Source organism: Herpailurus yagouaroundi, unplaced genomic scaffold (assembly GCF_014898765.1).
Source record: "Herpailurus yagouaroundi ecotype Mexico unplaced genomic scaffold, PumYag 207, whole genome shotgun sequence".
NCBI lineage: Eukaryota > Metazoa > Chordata > Mammalia > Carnivora > Felidae > Herpailurus > Herpailurus yagouaroundi.
The window spans coordinates 3,490,139-3,507,006 of record NW_024412438.1 but is presented as its reverse complement, the minus strand read 5'-3'; the positions used below and the strand labels follow the sequence as shown (position 1 = coordinate 3,507,006).

Genomic DNA, 16,868 nt, shown 5'->3' with positions numbered 1-16,868 from the left:
GCCCTAGTGTCAGTGCCCAAGGACCACAGCCCTGCCGCCCCCTCCCCTGCCCTAGTATCAGTGCCCAAGGACCACAGCCCTGCCGCCCCCTCCCCTGCCCTAGTGTCAGTGCCCAAGGACCAGGGCCCTGTCTCCCCCTCCCCTGCCTCAGTGTCAGTGCCCAGGACCAGGGCCCTGTCGCCCCCTCCCCTGCCCTAGTGTCAGTGCCCTGGACCAGGGCCCTGCCGCCCACTAAGCTTGCATGTGGCCTTCAGCCTGGCCCGAGACCCTCTTCTTTGCTCGTCTCCCCTAGGGAGCAGCCCAGGTCCCGATATTCACTTTGCCTCCCCCCACAGAAGCACCTTCAGCGTGGACCTGGGGTGTGGGGCACTCACAGCCAGAACCCTGTCCCAGGACAGCCTGGGAGGCTCTGGGAAGGCCAACCTTGTCTGTCATCACCGAGCACCCGGGAGGGGCTGGATTGGAGGCGGGGCCCGAGGAGAACAACAGATGGGGGCTTACCCCACCCCCTCCCCCTTGCCGACTCCTTCCCTGGTCTGGAAGATGGAGATGGTCATTCTTGCCCTCCCTCTAGCTCAGGGATTTTGTGAGGATCAAGTGAAACTATGTCGTGGAAGTAACGTACGATGACAGAACAGTGTTCAAATGTGTTAGATTCTATTACCGTCACTGTTCCTACCACAGATGTGCCACCTACTAATTTAACCTATTCCCGCCTCCTAGAGTGCTGGACACAGAGGTTTACAGCTCGCCTGGCCTGGCCCTCTTGAGGTCCCGTGCCCGGGCTGGGGCACGGCTGATGCACTTACGGAATCTGGTCCACAGAGGAGATGATGGCTGCAAGGAACTTGTCCGTCACGGCGAGGAGGCTGCGGAGGGAGATGTCCAGCCGTCTCTGGACCTCGGGGTGGCTCAAGGCCTGCTCTGGAGTGACGTCATAGGGGAGGTGGCTGTGGGCAGAGAGAGACAAGGTATCAGCCAGAGCCCCTCCCATGGCCTCCCCTCCCGAGTTCCACCCTTTGAACCCTCCATCTAACAGGATTGCGCGTGCGTATACCTACACACGCGCTAAGGGCGGCCCCGCGTGCTGGAGGGGACCAGGTCAGAATAAGAGAAAGGACTCAGAGGGAATGGAGCGAGATGGGTGGAAGGCGAAGGAGGAGAAGCTGAGGGCCCATGGGGTGGACGAGGAGGGACGAGCGGACGACCACAGTCTGCGTGGACTCCTCAGCGGGGCTGGAGGCAGGGCCATCCCTCAGCTGGTCTTTGGCGGTTGGGGCGATCGGGAAGACGGCCTCGGCCTTGCGGGCCCGACACGCAGGCCCGTGTGCCACTGGAGAGGCCGCCAGCGCGGGCGGCTCCTCGGCGGCCCCCTTCCCAAGGACCGTGCCCCCGAGTAGCACCCCCAGTCTACAAGGCCGACCAGCTCTCCTGCCACCTCACTTGTCTATCCGCCTGCAAATCTGGATGCTCAGCTATCCCCCATCAAGGAGGCGTCCGTATCCCAACTCCCTGCAGGTCGGACGGGCCGCTCTCAAGCAAGCACCGACACGCCAATTAAACACGTTTGCACGTTCACCTGTGCTCATTCTACACCCAGGTCCGTGTCATTTACATCAGTTCCACGTTAACCACCAGAGGGGGCGCTAAAAGCTACTTTATTTCATCGCAGGGCCGGCGTCGTAGCTGCATAAATCAGCAGCTCATTTCTATGCCACCTTCGGAGCTGGTCAAAGGAGCTCTCCCTCTGCTGCTGCTCACCTGCACCGCCCCTCACCTGCGCTGGCCGGTCTGGGCCTCGCTCTGGTTGATCCAGCTCTTGTAGAGGTGAATGGGGTCGATGTGGACACTCAGCGTCTTGTCCTCCAGCACGTCCTGGACGACTCTGCCCAGGATCTCGCGCAGGGCGCTCTGGCCCCGCCCATTACGGTAGAACCTCACCACGAGCCCCACTACCGCGGGGTTGCCTGTCACCATGTCCTGGGGCTGCTCCACCTTTGACCTGTGGTTCGAGAGGTCACCGGAGCTGGTCTCCTGTCTCTGTGTAGGACAAAGAGCTGCTCCTCTCCGAGACTGTGGCCCTTCAAAGCCTGCTCTGCTATGGCCCCTCTCAAGGCCTGTCCTGACAGCCTGTGCACTAACTTGCCCGCCCACATCCTCCCTCCGTACTGTCCCCGGAGGCTCTTACAGACGCTCCCTGTGAGGCTGAGAAGAGGTCTCGTGATTCCATTTCTGCCCTCAAACCTCAACAAACCGCCCCCTTGTGAAGGGGCCGACGGTGGTGTCTCTCAACCCGTTCCCTTCCCACTCGTCTGGGCACGGAAAGCCTACCTGATCTCCTCCTGGAGCGCTGTCTTGAAGAGCTGGAGCAGGAGGTAGGCCTCGCGGCGGTTGGAGGCATAGTTGTACAGGCTGAAAATCACGGACTCCATGAACTTGGTGGTTCTGTTCTGTGGCATGTGAAAGATCAGCTTGGCCAGGTAGAGAGGCTGAGTCTGCAAGCAAGGGGGAAACAGGAGGCGTGTGATGGGCCTCGAGGGCCGGTGATGCATCAGAGGCTCTCCTGATGGGGACCGGAGAGGAGAAGGCACCGGCCGCTTCCTGGGAGGTGCGAGGAACCTTCAGACAAGCAGCAGTGGGGGGCAGTCTCCGGGGTCAAGGCATGAGGGTTACGGGCACAGAGAGGCCTCCGGGCCCCAGACCCTTCGGGGACGGTGGGGTCCTCTCGTTCCAAAGGCTCCTGCTCACCTGCAGCAGGTAGAAAAGGTGCTGGTAAGCTTCTAGTTTCTGCCTTTTCTCTCTGCTCAGCGACTTCAGGCCCTTCTGCTTGTCCAGAACCATCATACCCGACAGCTGCTCTTTGTTCTTACTGGTCAGCTTCTTGCAGTGGGAGATCACCTCCTGCAGGTGCCGGGGGGCACGGCGCTGGGTCAGAATCAGGCCTCGAGGAGCCGGGCCTTTCTGCGGTTCCAGGCGCCCCCACACACGGTTCGAGGGTGCGCGCCCCCCCGCCCCCTGCCCTGCCACTCCGTCTGGCACCTCTGCTTCCACAGGGTGCGTCCCGTCCCCAGAGAGGGCCGGCTAGCGGCCCGGGCGTCGCGTCTGTGGGATTTTGCTCATTTCTCTTGTCGCGCGCCCGGGCTGGGGCCATCACTGCCGCTTCTACCCACACGGCGCGGCCTCGTAATTTGCGGTTTGAGGTACTTTCCTATCTGTCTACACGGGCCTGGTGAGGTGGGCGCTCTGATTATTCCCGCCTCCGAGGAGGAAACAGACTCAGATGAAAGAGGCGGCTGGCGGCCCCCTCACCGGGAAGCGGCAGAAGCAGGCATTCTAGTTCCACCGTCACCTGCCCCCCGAAGCGCCGCCGGGAGCGAGGACCTGAGCCAGGTAATGAAATCCGACACGTAACACGTACTCGAGTAGCCACCTCCCTGGAAGCAGCTGGGTCCGGCGGTGGGCGGCCCGGCCCCTCACCTGCAGGGTGATCTGGTTCTTCACCAGCAGGCCGATCTTGATGTCCATGAGGTTGAGGTCCTGCTGCAGCTGCTGGTTGGACCGGATCTTCCTGACCACCTCTTCCTGAAGCTTCAGCAGCTCTGCCTCGGCCAGGAAGTCCTCCTGGCTTTGATTCAAGAGGTGGGCAAATCTGCACACCACGCTGAGAGGGGGATGGGGCACGTGCACTGGCGGGAAGGGAAGAGGCGTCAGCACGAGCCGAGCCCTCGCGGGGGCTTCCTCAGCAGCTCCCTGCCTCTTACCACCTCCTGGTCCCCAGCCTGCTTGAGGCCAGCAGGCTGCCTCCAGGCCTGTCCTGTCCCCGAGCTCCTGGTCTCTTATGGGTAGTTGTGACGGAAGAACCGTCCTTCCCTTGCTCTCCTCGCCCCTGGGCCCAGGCCAGGGACCTCTCCTGCCCCCAAGTCAGAGCCCTAGCTGCCTCCACGAACCCCCTACTCCAATTTGTTCTTCTGATCGGCTGAGTGCCCAGAGTCAGAGATGGGCAGGCGGCACCCCTGTGGGCAGGACGGGCAGAGTGGGGTAAGAGGGACGTCCCAGGGCAGTGCAGGCCACCTGATGCCCAGGAATGCTGCCTCAGGCCTGGAAGGGAAAGGGGCCCACCTGTTCCAGAACCCAAGGACTGGAGGAAACTTGGAAATGGACCCTGGGTCTACTTCACAAAGAGCAGGGCATCCAAGGCTGGGCTTCTGGACTTTCAGAACAGGAGCCAAGAATGGCCCAGAAGGACCCCTTTGAGGCTTTAGGTGTGTGCCCCGCTGAGGGGACAAGGGGCAGGATGACGGAGGACCCCTAGGTGCTGGCACTCAGTCCTGACGCTGCAGAAGGCTTCATGCACGGCCCAGAGGCCGGAGCTGGGGGAGCCACGGATCACGCAAGAGTGTGGGGAGAAGCCCCTTCCCTTGATTACTCTGCTGGTAGCGACGGGGAGATAATGGAGGCCTGGCACAGAAAGAACATGCTCGGGGGAGTCCTCCAGGGGACTGGGCCATGTTACCTGGCGGGCAGGAGCTTCTGCTACAACCCCTCTCGGACGTTCTGCACAGACGTCTCCTACTCTCTCCCTGCTGTGCGGCCCCAGGAGGCACATCTGGACCCGTCTGAGCCTGGGGGATTTCCTGTCTCTGCCACCAGACTGGGGGATCCCCAAAGGCAGAGCACATGTCTTCACTCCCACACGCACCCCGGGTCCTGAGCCATATGCTCAAGGTCGGGGACATCAGCTGGCGACGAGGGCAGGGGCTCAAGAAGGGCCAAGGGCGTCTCCAGAGCCCAGGCTGCAAGTTGGGGGGGGTGGGGGGTGCGTGACCCTCTGCCTTGCTGACTCTCGGGGGCCATGGGCTCGCGTGGACAGGGGAGGGCAGGCCGTGTACTCACAACAGAGAGGAGACCAAGCCGCGTACCTAACATTCTGTAGTCATCCCGGGCTTTCCGGGCTCGGAAAAACGCCTGGATCTTCACAATGGAGTTAACCTGCCGTGAACACAGGTGCGAAAGGGCTGCTGGCCGCCCCTGCCCTGGTCTCACGCGTGAAGGCCGGGCACGGGGACAGCAGAAGGACACTCACGTTCTTCTGGAAGTATCCCAGACGCCTCCGGTACCGCCTCCGAGCTGCCCACATCCGGACCCAGGCCTGGATCTGAGGACGCGCACTGCGTCAGAGCTCCAGGCTCGGGGGCCACCCTCCGGCCCGGGCCAGTCCAGCTGTCCCCAGAGGCCACGAGGCAAGAGGACTAAACAATTGTTCTCAGAGGGCCCTTCAAGAGACAGGAACCCACCCAAACCGTGACAGCTACCTTGATTACGGCGTCCGAGTTTGCTTTTAAATACTGCAGCCGTCCCAGGTAGGTCTTCCGCTGCCTGTAACCCCGCCAGTGAGCCTGGGCGTCAGGACAGGAAAGGAGATGAGCCCGGCTGGTCCCCGCTAGCCTGAGAGGCCCTCCAGGGAAGCAGGAGGGAGGCCGGCAAGGGGAGGGGGAGGGGGAGGAGGGAGGGAAAGCCAGCCCTGGTGTCAGAGAACTTCCATCCACATGGGGAGACCAAACGCCTGCCGCCCTCCCTGGTCCCGGCACACGCATACGCACACGCACACACCCAGGCCAACCAACACCTCCTCGCAGGGACTCTACTGTAAGGCAATGAGCTTAAAAGACAGTAGTAATACAGTCTACACCCCGTCACCAGAGCACGCGCCGTGTGCCCCCAAACACACGCACGTGCTCCGCCATCCCCCACGCCCAGTCTGGGGAGGCGCACAGAGACACAGGCACACAGGCAGAGCCGTGTGGGCCGCGGGCCGCCCACGCTCCCCTAGTCACACTCCTGTTCCAACGACCCCACCCCGCTCGCACCCAACCCTGTGCCAGCCTCCCCTGCACAGAGCACAGCGATTCAGGGCACCCGGCCCTGGCTGTAAGTCAGGCCCTCCTTGGTCTCTAAAACCAAACCTCACGGCCCCCTTCCCTCTCAGGGGCCTCTCCCCTTTCATACCAAGCCTGTGTAGATTAGTTTCCTAACGTACTTCTCGGACTGTGTCTCTCTCGGCCCCAAATTTCCAGAAGTTCTCGACCATCTGACACACACACGTCCCCCCACTGGCTCCTTCCTTCGTGATTCCAGCCACACCAGCCAATTCACTTTCCTCTAAACATGCCTGGTGACTTTCTGCCCTGACCCTTCGTTTACGCCCCCCATCCCGACCCTCAGCCCCACCTACCCCCAAAACCCTTCCTGTCTTTTAGGGCTCACATGGAACATGTCCTGGGCGCTCAGGCCCTGGGTGATACCCCATCGCTGACACTGGGGCTGGTGCGTTTGGAGTATCCCTTCTTGACTAACTGCCCTCCCAGCCCTCCCCAGAGCCAGTCCTCCGGGCCGGGCTCCCTCCTGAGGCTGACCGTGTCACCCTGTTGGGATGGGGTGTAAAAGAGGCAGGGTGGCCCCAGGACAGCAGCGGTCCACCCTGGAGCCTGCAGGCCCAGGAAGCCCCCAGCCCAGGCCTTTTCCAGGTGCTGCACCCTCTCCTTCTGCGTACAGACTGTCCCTCTGGATACCTGCTGCCGTGAAAAGCAGAGGGGACCCCTCTCCTCTCTTCCTCTGCCCACCCACACACAGCTCCTTCCTAAAGAGGCCCCTCCCCCAGTCTGGACCGGTCGAAAGGCAGGACAGGGACTGGCTCTCAGCCAGGCTCAGAGCCTTCGGGAGAGTGGGAGGTCTCCGTACGCCCCACCGACACCATTGCTGACCCTTACTACTTCTCTACGTCTGGAGGACAGGTGGCCCGAGAGGCTCTGGGCCACCTCTCCCTTCCCCCACCTCCCAGGACCTGGGCCGGAACCCGCACAGCTCCAGGGCTGGTGGCAAATATGCCCTGACCCCATCCCCTCTGCCACTGCTGCCGTGGCTTCTCAGCTCTGTAGTTTTGGGGTGAAATTCCAGTCCAGGCTCAGGCGGGGGGAATCCCTGCGATCAGACCACTCAGTGCTAACTGCTAAGGTTCTGCATTGACTTCTGGGACCAGCGCCCTGCCAGGTAACCTGGTATCACGGCCACCACCAGTGGAGTGTTCACCAGCTCAGCGCTACGTGAAACTTTCCTGCTCAACCCTCACAACCCACACGTGAGGTCAGGACCATCGTCGTGAACGAGGGGACGGTGCTGGAGAGGGCTTAGGGAAGGCGCCCAAGGTCCTCGTACGACCCAGAAATGGCAGGACCAGGAGGCGAACTCCAGCCTCTAACTCTAAAGCCCAAGCCCTCCGTTACCACCCCCCCCCCGGGGTTGTGCATACCCCGGGACCACCCGCCCCCCCCCCCCCCCCCGCCCCAGGGGACCCTTCTGGGTTGCTCTGCGTCCCTATCAGCACAGCATCTAATGTCAGCTGTGTTCCTGGCCCCGCCAGGGGAGATGTGGTCGCTCCTCTGTGTGTCTCCCGTCCGTCTCCTGCCCTTGCCCCGGGCCAGCGGGCGTCCTTGCAGATACCAGGTGTGCGCACGTCCATTATGTAAAGTATCTTCACGGTGCACACGTGCCCGTGACACCTGCAGGTCACATCTACCTGGGGAGTCTCTGTGCTCGACTCCCATCTTTCCTGGCTCGTAAGGTGGTCGGGCCCGAGGCCCACCTTCCGAGTTGCCCCTGCCCCCAGTTACTCGTGGGACCATCCGCAGGTCGGAAGGATACAAGTAGAAAGGGCTGGCTGGAGACAAAAGTTCCCCTTGGGGCTGGTCCACCCTTTCCTGTTTACCCCCGACCCGGGACGCCCCCCTCATGTCCGAACCCCAATGGCTCACTAAACCTCACTCCCTCCTCCCCACGGGGAGGCAACGAAGCAGCTCATGCCCTGGGGACAGTGATGGTGATGACAGTGACTGGCACTGTTCAGATGCCTGTTGGATGTCACCTCGCTTAGCCCTCACGACAGCCCTGCACGGGGCGGGGGGGGGCCAGGCGAGCGCTACGACATTCACGTTTCCATTCTGCAGACGGGGAAGCTGGTCCAGAGTACGTGCCTGGCGGGGTCACGTGGTGACTAAGTGGCGGAGATGGGACCCAAACCCAGGCTCTGGAACGCATGCTCCTCTCAAACCCCACCGCTTGGGGGGCCGGAAGATCATCCCCCTCCCACTCAGCAGAGAGCAGGCGGGAAGGAAACCCCAAAGCCCAGACCCCAGGCCCTGGACTTCCAAGGCCAGTGCCCGCCACCTGGATCTTGATGACCGCCGGCAGCCAGGTCCTCAGAAAGCGGGAGCGCTCAGCGAACTTCTGCCGAACCAGGAAGCCGCGCATGCGGGCCTGGAGCTGGATGACTAAGCTAACGTTGGCCTTCCAGAGCTGTTGGCGGTCACGGGCAGCCGTGACCTTGGTGACGGCGGACTGTGGAGGGAGGAGAGAGCCTGTGGTACCCTGGCAGGCGGAGCCTCAGCTACAGGGAAGGCCCTCCCCGGCCCCTCCTGCACAGGGGCTCTGCCAACCTGGATCTCCTCCCGAGTCAGGTGGGACGTGTTCAGGCGGCAGCCGGTGGGCGGCTCCCAAGTTCCCCGGAAGGTCCGCAGGTGCAGGTAGTAAGCGGAGCCATCTCTCATGTCGTGTTGGACCCAGAGAGCCGCGTCCCCTGAGCAGAAGCCAGGTAAGGACGCGAGGCTCAGAGGAGGCAGCGGGCGGCTGGGACAGGCGGCGGGAGGGGCTGGGGCCATTACCTGGACGCCGCTTCTTTGCCATGGCTCCTTCCAGGACTCGCTGGTAGCTGTCGGCGCAGTTGGGAACCACCCCCCGGAGGGCCACGGAGGGGTTCCTTAACACCCGCTCTGTCTGGGCCGCCTTGCCCTCCTTGATGGCCTGGTTGATGGCGGCCACACCAAGAGCCACTGACAGGGGCATCAGGAGGCAGGGGTTGGTCCCTCCCCCTCCCCCAAGTCCCTCCCAAGCGCCCTGCCCTGCCTACGGGGTGGGATTCACAGGACACAAAAGGCCCATCTAAAGGAGGGGACAGGGAACCTCCCAGCATGGATGCAGACATAGATGGAAACAGAGCATGCGGCTGTGCCTGGAGGAAAAGGTAGCGGTCAAGGAAGGCTTCCTGGAGGGAGGCAGCATGGGGCTGGCTGGGGCGGGGTAAGAAGACAGCTCCAATGTCTCTCGTACAGAAGCTCAAGGGCAGGATACGGGCAGAGAAGCTCAGGGCAGTTTCTTAGGGAGAGAATAAAGTCCGAGAAGTGCAGCACCTGCCTTCCGTCACGCAGACAGACAGACAGACAGACAGACAGACAGAGGGACTCCAGACAGTACGGACCGACACCACCAGCACGCGCTCTGCAACGCAAGTGTCTCTGTGTACTGACCCCCGCCGCCCACGCCTGAACACCCCCCAGCCAGAGCGGGCGGTATGGGTTGGACCTTCGGCCACCATCCAATTTCACACGCTCAGGCTTCGGGGTCAAGTACCCACTGGAAGGCGTGGACGGAGGCACGGGTGGGCTGTGGGCTCTCAGCCCCTGAGACTTGCCAGCCCGGCTGCTGGAAGCCCACCCTCTAGTCCGAGCAGCAAGGCCCTGCTCACGTTCTGGCCCATCTCCCTGGGTGGGGAGCCCTCACCTCTTTCCCTCCCCCAGCCGCCACCCCACCCCGGCCACCAGACTCCTGCAGGGCCCCCAGGCCCACGTACTCTGCTGTGCGGCGTTCGTGTCCTGGTTGGCTCGAACCACCTCCCGGCGGATCTCTTCCAGCCACAGCACCGCTCCGGGGTCCCCCGTTGCCTGGGATGTCGAGAGATGTGGGAGAGATGAGAGCCGGGCCAGGCAGGCCCCAAGCTCAGCTGTGCGAGGACCCGCGTGCAGCCATGGCCTTGTCACCTGCTCCGGTGGGCTGCTGCCGGGCTCAGAAGGCTCGGTCCGGGCCTGCTCTCAGGCTGGCCAAGCACCGACTCAGCTTGGCCGCAGCACCCCCAGAGCCTCCGCCCTCCGGGCAGCTCACCTCCCTGCCCTTGTGCCTCAGCCACGTCCCAGGAGAGCCCGGACCAAAGTCTCCCTGCACCTGCCCTGCTCCTGCGTCCCTGTGCCTCATTGCGCACTTTCTCGGGCCGATCCTGACCCTGGCCTCCCCTCTGTCCTTCCCATCCCTGCTCCGAACCTTCTACACCACCAGGCGTGGCAGGCTATGTGTGACCACAGGCTGAGAGAGTCTGTGCAGGCCACAGGGTCAGGCTGGTTCCCCACTGCCCCACCCCCCTTCACCCAGCCCCAACCCCAGACTCTGCTCCCTGCCAACCCTCCTCACAGACAGGAGGAACTTTCTTTTTTTTTTTTTTTTTTTTTTTAATTTTTTAACGTGTTTATTTTTGAGAGAGAGACGGAGCGTGAGCGGGGGAGGGGCAGGGGGGGTGGACACAGAATCCGAAGCAGGCTCCAGGTTCTGAGCTGTCAGCGCAGAGCCCGACGCAGGGCTCGAACCCACGGACTGTGGGATCATGACCTGAGCCGAAGTCGGATGCTTAACCGACTGAGCCACCCAGACGCCCCACGGGAGAACCTTTCTAAACAAAACGTGATGGGCCGCTGTGCTCCAGGCAGCGCTCTAAAGCACTTTCTTTGGAACCAGCTTTGGTAAAGCCCACAAACGATGCTCGGCCCAGGAAGAACCCAGGCAGCTTTACCAGCACGCCATGTCACCGAACCCCTGACCGCGAGACACGTCGACTGTCATGTCGTGTCTGCAGGTGAGGAAACAGCAGGACGTGGGCAGGGTCAGCCCACCTGGATGCACATTGAGGCGTCTGGCCCAGCAGGTCTAGCCCTCAACCCCCCGCGCCACCGTGGGCTCAGGGCGCTACAGGCTTAGGACCCCACCACGCTCTCTGATCGTGTGATTCCCCCGTTCCAGAAGGCACGTAGAACCAGCACATGCAGCATGTTACGGACGTGTTAGCAGAGCTCAGAGACACGGGATCTGCTGGAGGTCACAACGTCGCTGAGTGTCAGAGCAGGAAGTCCAGCCCCATTCTCTGGCCCCCAGGCCTGTGCTCTACCCACGCACAAGCCCCCACCACTCTCTGCATGCTGGCATCGGGAGCTCGGTCTAGCGCCCTGGCCGTGGGGCCACCTACCCCCACGGCCCCTCCTGCCCTCCACCCCCAGAGGGGATTCTCATCAGACTGGGCTGGCCCCAGGTGCATCCTGGGCACAGCTCTGCCCACGGCGGATGCTCTTTCTGCTCCAGCGACTGACGCAGACCTCACCTGGGCCTTCTGCCTTTTGGCCGCCACAAGGAGGAGATGGTACCGAGGGGCCACAGGCAGGTGGACGTCGTCCAGGCCAGCCGAGGGGAGCAGGAGGGCCGACAGGGTCTTCTCGGGGCTGCCCTGGTCCAGAGCCTCGTTGATGAGGCTGACCGCCAGCACCTCTGGGCAAGACACACGTCGGTGGGCAGAGGGACTAGGTAAGGGATGGGCTGCCTCTGCCCGCCCTGGACTCCACTCACGATCGGTTTCTTCCTGCACCTGAGCGTTGACCTGGTTCACGGTGGCCTGCAGGTCATTCCAGCTCAAGACGCCGTCTGGCGCACGCCCCTGCCGCAGCGCCACCAGCGCATCAAAGTAACTGGCAGCAGAGGGAGAGAGGGTGGGCAGCGGGGGCCCCACCAGCGGGAAGTCAGGGGGCTCGCCGTGCTCTCCTCCTCCTCTTCTCCCCTTGTCCACTGTTCTTCCGAGGCCCCTGTGCTGGCTCCCCGCCCTGCCCGAGCCCTGCGTGCCCCAGCCTCCCACCGCTCGGTCTCCGGACTCGTACCCTGACCTCACGGCTCGGGACGCCGAAACCTTAAGGTCTCCCCAACCCGCCACCCGTGCGTGAACGCCAGCGGCCTCCTCGCTCCTTCCACGGATGCCGGATGTGATCACACGCCTGCCGCTCGCACCTGAGCTCTGCACCTCCATTTGGCCTGTGTGCCCCAGTCCTTCCCACTCCTGTCAACACACACTCCAATCTCTAAGGGAGGAAATCTTGGAGCCACAGGTGACCACGCTCTCCCCCTCACAGCCACATCCACACGCAACCAAGTCCCGTCAGATCCACTTGGGGAACAGACCCCGGAGCAGACTCCCCTTCGCCACCACCCACGCCCGCTGCCCTCGGCCATGACTTCCTCGCGCCTGGCCTGGAGGCTGCCTGCCTGTCCTGATCAACCCTGGAGCCATCCCCAGCGCAGCAGCCACCGAGAGCCTGGCAAAAGGTCACATCGCCCCCTCCTCACTGAAACCCTCCTGTGGCTCCCTTCCCAAGCTATGGCGTGGCCCCCACTGCTTCACAGCCACCACTCGGCCCTCTCTGCCTGGCCACGCCGGCTTCCACGGCACTCCCTGCACACACCAAGCAATGTCCTGCTCTGGGCCTGTGCCCCACGCAGCTCCCCGCAACCACAGATGCCCCGAGGTCCCTCTCAACGCCCCCTTACCGACGGGGCCTTCCCTAACCCCCCGCCCGTCCCCAGCCTTCACCCCCTCGGCCCCTTCCGGTTCTGCCATGGCTCTTCCTCCCTGCCAGTCATCCGGCACGTTGGCTTTGCCTGTCCCCTCTACGAGCACGTGGGTTGGATGAGAGCCGGAACTTGGCTTTGTTCACTGCCATTTCCCACCACCCGGGATAGTATCTGGCACGGGGCGGGACTCAAACCTCTACGAAAGCACAAGGAACGGAGGAAGCGGGGATGCTCGAGCTCCACTCCCAGGACGAGTCACGGGCCAGGGGCTGCGAACAGCCCCAGAGAGGGGCCTGGGCTCAGGAGCAGGGAACCGCGCAGAAGGCTGGGTCCCAAGCAGAGGGCAGAGTCCTGGCTCCGCCCCCTCCTGCTCACACCTGCTAAACCTTCTCACCGCTGAGCGTTCTCTCCTTGCACCTCGGCCAGGCCCGTGGCGGGGTTCACCAGACTGCTCCAGAAGCCGCCGACATCCCTGGCCTCCAGGGCCTGGTCGATCAGGACCACGGCTGACAGCATCTCCACGGCCACAAAGAGCTCCTCGTGGCCGAGCTCCTACAACAGGGGAGCACCGATTCCGTGGGGCGGGTCAAGGGCTTGGGGCCACTGTCATCCTGCCCCCAAGGCCCTCCCACATCCCAGTCTCTATCCCAAGCCCCAACTCATTCGCTAATTCACTGTGCCCAACACTGAGTGTGCTCACCGTGTGCTCAGTGGGCAAACGCTCCACACACACTCACTCTGTCCTCGTAACAGGCCAGCGAGGGAGTACCATTAATGTCCCCACTTTGCAGATGAGCACACAGCGTAAGTTGAAGCTAGCCGCCTGGTTCCAGAGCCCACGCTCAGCCAGAGAGCCGCACCGACTCCTTTCTGATTCCTGGCACACGCCAGGGAGGGCGCAAGGCCCCGGGAGACAGAGAGGGGGACACAGGGCCCCTCCACACGGCACCACACGCCCACTTCCCGGCCCAGCTTTCTCCTCCCTTCCAAACACCTGCGCATGCTGTTCCCTCCTTCTAGAGCACCTCCCTGTCCCGTACAGAAGGAGTATCGCAGATAAGGGTCACAGCAGCTGAGCTCACGTACCGGGGTCACTTCTAAGCGCGTGCGGTGACGCGTGTAGCCCTCACAACAATCCTGTGGGGAATTATGCTATTGTTCCCGTTTCACACATGAACTGAAGGGCAGAGAAGGAACTAACGCCCAAGGTCGCACAGTGAGGACACAGCAGAGCCAGAAGCTGACTCCCGCTCTGCCGTCCATGGCCCGGGTCACCGTGCGCCACCTCCTAGGGCTCGTCTTCTCTGCCTCGTACTGCAGTCACCGGTATGGAGACCGTGCCCTTCCCGAAGGCCATGACTGGGGTCGTGCTCTAAACTTCCCTGTGGGTATGATTCTCCACGGGTCTCCTCTCTTCCAGGAAGCCTTCCCGGACTTACCCCCAGCTCTGCTCCCTCCATTTCCTAGTCTGAAGTCCTCTGCCACTGACACCATCCATTTCTCCCTCCCTGTGACTATCTGGACCCTCAGGTGCCTTCCAACTCCTGCAGGGACTGGGACTTCCCTGCAGGAGGGCTCTGTCACCTCCATGTCTCGGGAGCCGTCTGGACAGGGGTGAGGGGGCACACAGAGAGGTGACAGGCACAGATTTCCACGCAGCCGGCTCAGCATGCCTTGTCAGCACTGCCGGCCACGGCCGTCAGGAGCCGTATCCACCTCTGCCCCTCAGTTCCCTCACCTCTAAATGGAAATCTTCCTCACCCGCCAGGGTTCTAGCAAGGATCAGTGACCGTGTGGAGCAGCGTCCGCTCAAGAGTGCTAGCTACTATGAGAGCTCAGGAGCCCTCCGAGGGTGCTCTGCACGGACCACCCCGGGCGCCCCCACTGCTTAGGACGCAGGGGCAGGACCCTCATTTCTGGGGCTCACCCCTCCCTGCTGCTGCTGGAGCACTGCCAGCTCCTGCTGGTACACAGCCGGGGCGCGGGGGCACACCGGAGGCAGCCGGGCTTCCGGGCACATCAGCTCCGCCACCGTGTCAGCCGCCACTCCCCTCCGGATGGCTCCGTTGATCCTGCACACGGCCTGGAGCGCTGCAGGGGAGGAGGGAGAGGGCTGTACGGGCCGGGCGTCCAGGGCCCGTCCTAGTCTCCTGGCTAACTGGCTTCTGCTGGGGTACCTGAGGGGGAAACGCCTCCTCAAAACCGTTCTGCCTTCTGCTAGGTCCAGAAAGAGCTTCTAAGTGTGTGTGAGGGAGGGGTGCTGAGTCACCTTGCGAGGCACCGAAAGAAGCAGTGCGTCAGGCCCAGAGACGGAGCAGCTTGGCAGGTGGCACAGCGGCCGCCTTGGCGGGGGCGGGGGGGTGCAGGGGCGGTGGACACAAGACCAGCAGGAGGCTACGGGCACGGCTAAGAAGAGGTCAGTCAAGGGCTCTGGGGGCCACATCTCGCCGACAGCACAGAGGGGTAGGTGGAGCCGCTTGGGCCACAAGGGGCAGGAGCGAGCTTGGAGGGGCCACGGGGCACCAGCGGGGTTTCCGATTTCAAACACCGGGGCTTGGGAAGTGCCGAGCAGATGCAGGCCCTGCTATCAGGATGCATCCCCTGGGGAGAAGTAAGGGTCCAAAGACACCGGCCACTCCGTGCCAGCGCTGCCTCCCGCCCCCAGAGCTCTGGCAGCCGGGGAAGGAGGGGTCCTGGTGGGAGACGGGGGACGGAAGGGGCAGAGGCGGCGCTGACGGATGCCACCACCCGCTTTCCACGGGTGAAAGTGCGCAAGGAAAGCAAGGAAGCCTGGACGACCGGAGGGCTGGCAGCGGGAGAGCGAGGGAAGGACAGGCTGTCCGGCCGGGCGGAATGGGCGTGTGACAAGAGGAGGGGGCACCGGAGGCCTCATCGGCCTCACGGAGCATATGGGACCGAAGTCCAGGCCGAGTCAGGGAAGAGGCCAGGAAGGCCCGAAGACACGCGACACAGAGGTGAGCGTCTCACACCCGTACGCGACTTCTAACGGCAGGTCAGGACGGAGTTACACGGCTGAAACGGGGCTGGTGGCCACAGGCTGTGGCACCCCCCCCCCCCCCGCCCCCAACTCTGCTTCACTTCACTCCTGCCACATGCTGACCTCCCGGGAGGGACACGATCACCAGGCCACACTCCTCTAATAAAAAATTGTATTTGTATATGATGTTTTGTTTTTCAGTTGGCTTCACGCCCAGCGTGGGGCCCAGTGGGGGGCTTGAACTCATGACCCCAAGATCAAGACCTGAGCTGAGATCAGGAGCTGGACACTTAACCGACTGAGTCACCTAGGTGTCCCTGTAGATAATGTTTTTAAGGGAAAGTGAGTTGATCATGAGTTTCTCACTACAGTCGAGAGGCAAGGACTCAAGCAGGTTGAAACCGTCCAGATACAGGGCAAGTGCCCTGAAGAAAACTGTCTGCCCCAGGAGCCGGCCTGATGCAGGACTGACTGTCGTTACCCCTAAGGCCTTAAGGAACCCGTCTGTAGTGTGCATGCCGGCAGCCTGGACCCGGGCACACCAGGGAGGGGAGAGATCCCGCTGGAAACGTGGGCAGCAGTTTGCATCGCCCTACACACCCCTACACAGAAGCCAGCCGAGGGTTAGATGCCGCACTGATGGGCCCGGGGCCAGGCCTCAGCCTGGAAGTGACTTACTGGCTTGCTCCTGATAACCCTTCACGTTGGCTGCAGCCACACCAGCTTGGACCTCCTCCTTTTCCAGAAGATCCACCAGGCCCAACTCCTGGGGAGGGGAAGAGGTGACGTAGGAGAGAGCTCTCACAGGAGCTGCCCTCACGGGCTCCCAGGCCCACCCACCCCCACCTCCCTGCCTCTAAGTCTGGCTCTTTCTTACGCAGCAGGCACTGAACTAACAACACAGGCAGCACGAAGAGAGTGTCATGGAGAAAGCCAATGGCAGCGAGGACGAGATCTCTCGTCACTGAGGCCCCCGTTCAGCCATGGGGGAGCACGTCACTGCTCGCCGGCTGCCCCCGGGGACCCCTTGGTCAGTCTGGGCCATTAGGCTTTGGGGTGACGTAACCATTTACACACAGTCCGCACTTCCTGAATACAAGGAGGGGACGGAGGGGATGCCTAAGGAAGAGGCGGTCCCCATCCCACAGCAGACAGACAGAGCAGGGAGCAGGTAATCAGCTGACCTGTGCCTTCTGTTCTCTGTCTGAGCTCAGCTGTTCCAGGTACCAGGCAGCAAAGTCTCTCCTCACTCCGCGCAGGGCCAGGGCAGGGTCATGAAGGGCCTCGAGCAAGGCCCCAGGGCTCTGTCTCTCCAGGGCATCATCAACAACTTCTAGAGCCCCGTGGACTGCAAAGACCAAGACCCCACAATGAACGACGTGCAGAA

At 62.7% G+C, this 16,868-nt stretch overlaps 1 protein-coding gene across 2 annotated transcripts in view; it reads right to left on the bottom strand.

Annotated features, from left to right (window-relative positions):
* The window catches only part of IQGAP3 (IQ motif containing GTPase activating protein 3), a 35,816-nt gene that overhangs the window by 6,757 nt on the left and 12,191 nt on the right, over positions 1 to 16,868 (bottom strand). For both annotated transcript variants that reach the window (XM_040452624.1, XM_040452623.1), the window contains exons 10-27: positions 16,666 to 16,829; positions 16,160 to 16,247; positions 14,411 to 14,574; positions 12,878 to 13,035; positions 11,491 to 11,609; positions 11,249 to 11,412; positions 9,680 to 9,770; positions 8,715 to 8,882; positions 8,490 to 8,629; positions 8,221 to 8,391; positions 5,313 to 5,396; positions 5,084 to 5,155; positions 4,920 to 4,989; positions 3,478 to 3,686; positions 2,749 to 2,901; positions 2,332 to 2,495; positions 1,778 to 2,002; positions 810 to 950 (exon numbers count right to left, since the gene is read on the bottom strand). In XM_040452624.1, coding sequence (XP_040308558.1) covers positions 810 to 950; positions 1,778 to 2,002; positions 2,332 to 2,495; positions 2,749 to 2,901; positions 3,478 to 3,686; positions 4,920 to 4,989; positions 5,084 to 5,155; positions 5,313 to 5,396; positions 8,221 to 8,391; positions 8,490 to 8,629; positions 8,715 to 8,882; positions 9,680 to 9,770; positions 11,249 to 11,412; positions 11,491 to 11,609; positions 12,878 to 13,035; positions 14,411 to 14,574; positions 16,160 to 16,247; positions 16,666 to 16,829 — 2,545 coding nt within the window. The remainder of the gene's footprint in view (positions 1 to 809; positions 951 to 1,777; positions 2,003 to 2,331; positions 2,496 to 2,748; positions 2,902 to 3,477; positions 3,687 to 4,919; positions 4,990 to 5,083; positions 5,156 to 5,312; positions 5,397 to 8,220; positions 8,392 to 8,489; positions 8,630 to 8,714; positions 8,883 to 9,679; positions 9,771 to 11,248; positions 11,413 to 11,490; positions 11,610 to 12,877; positions 13,036 to 14,410; positions 14,575 to 16,159; positions 16,248 to 16,665; positions 16,830 to 16,868) is intronic.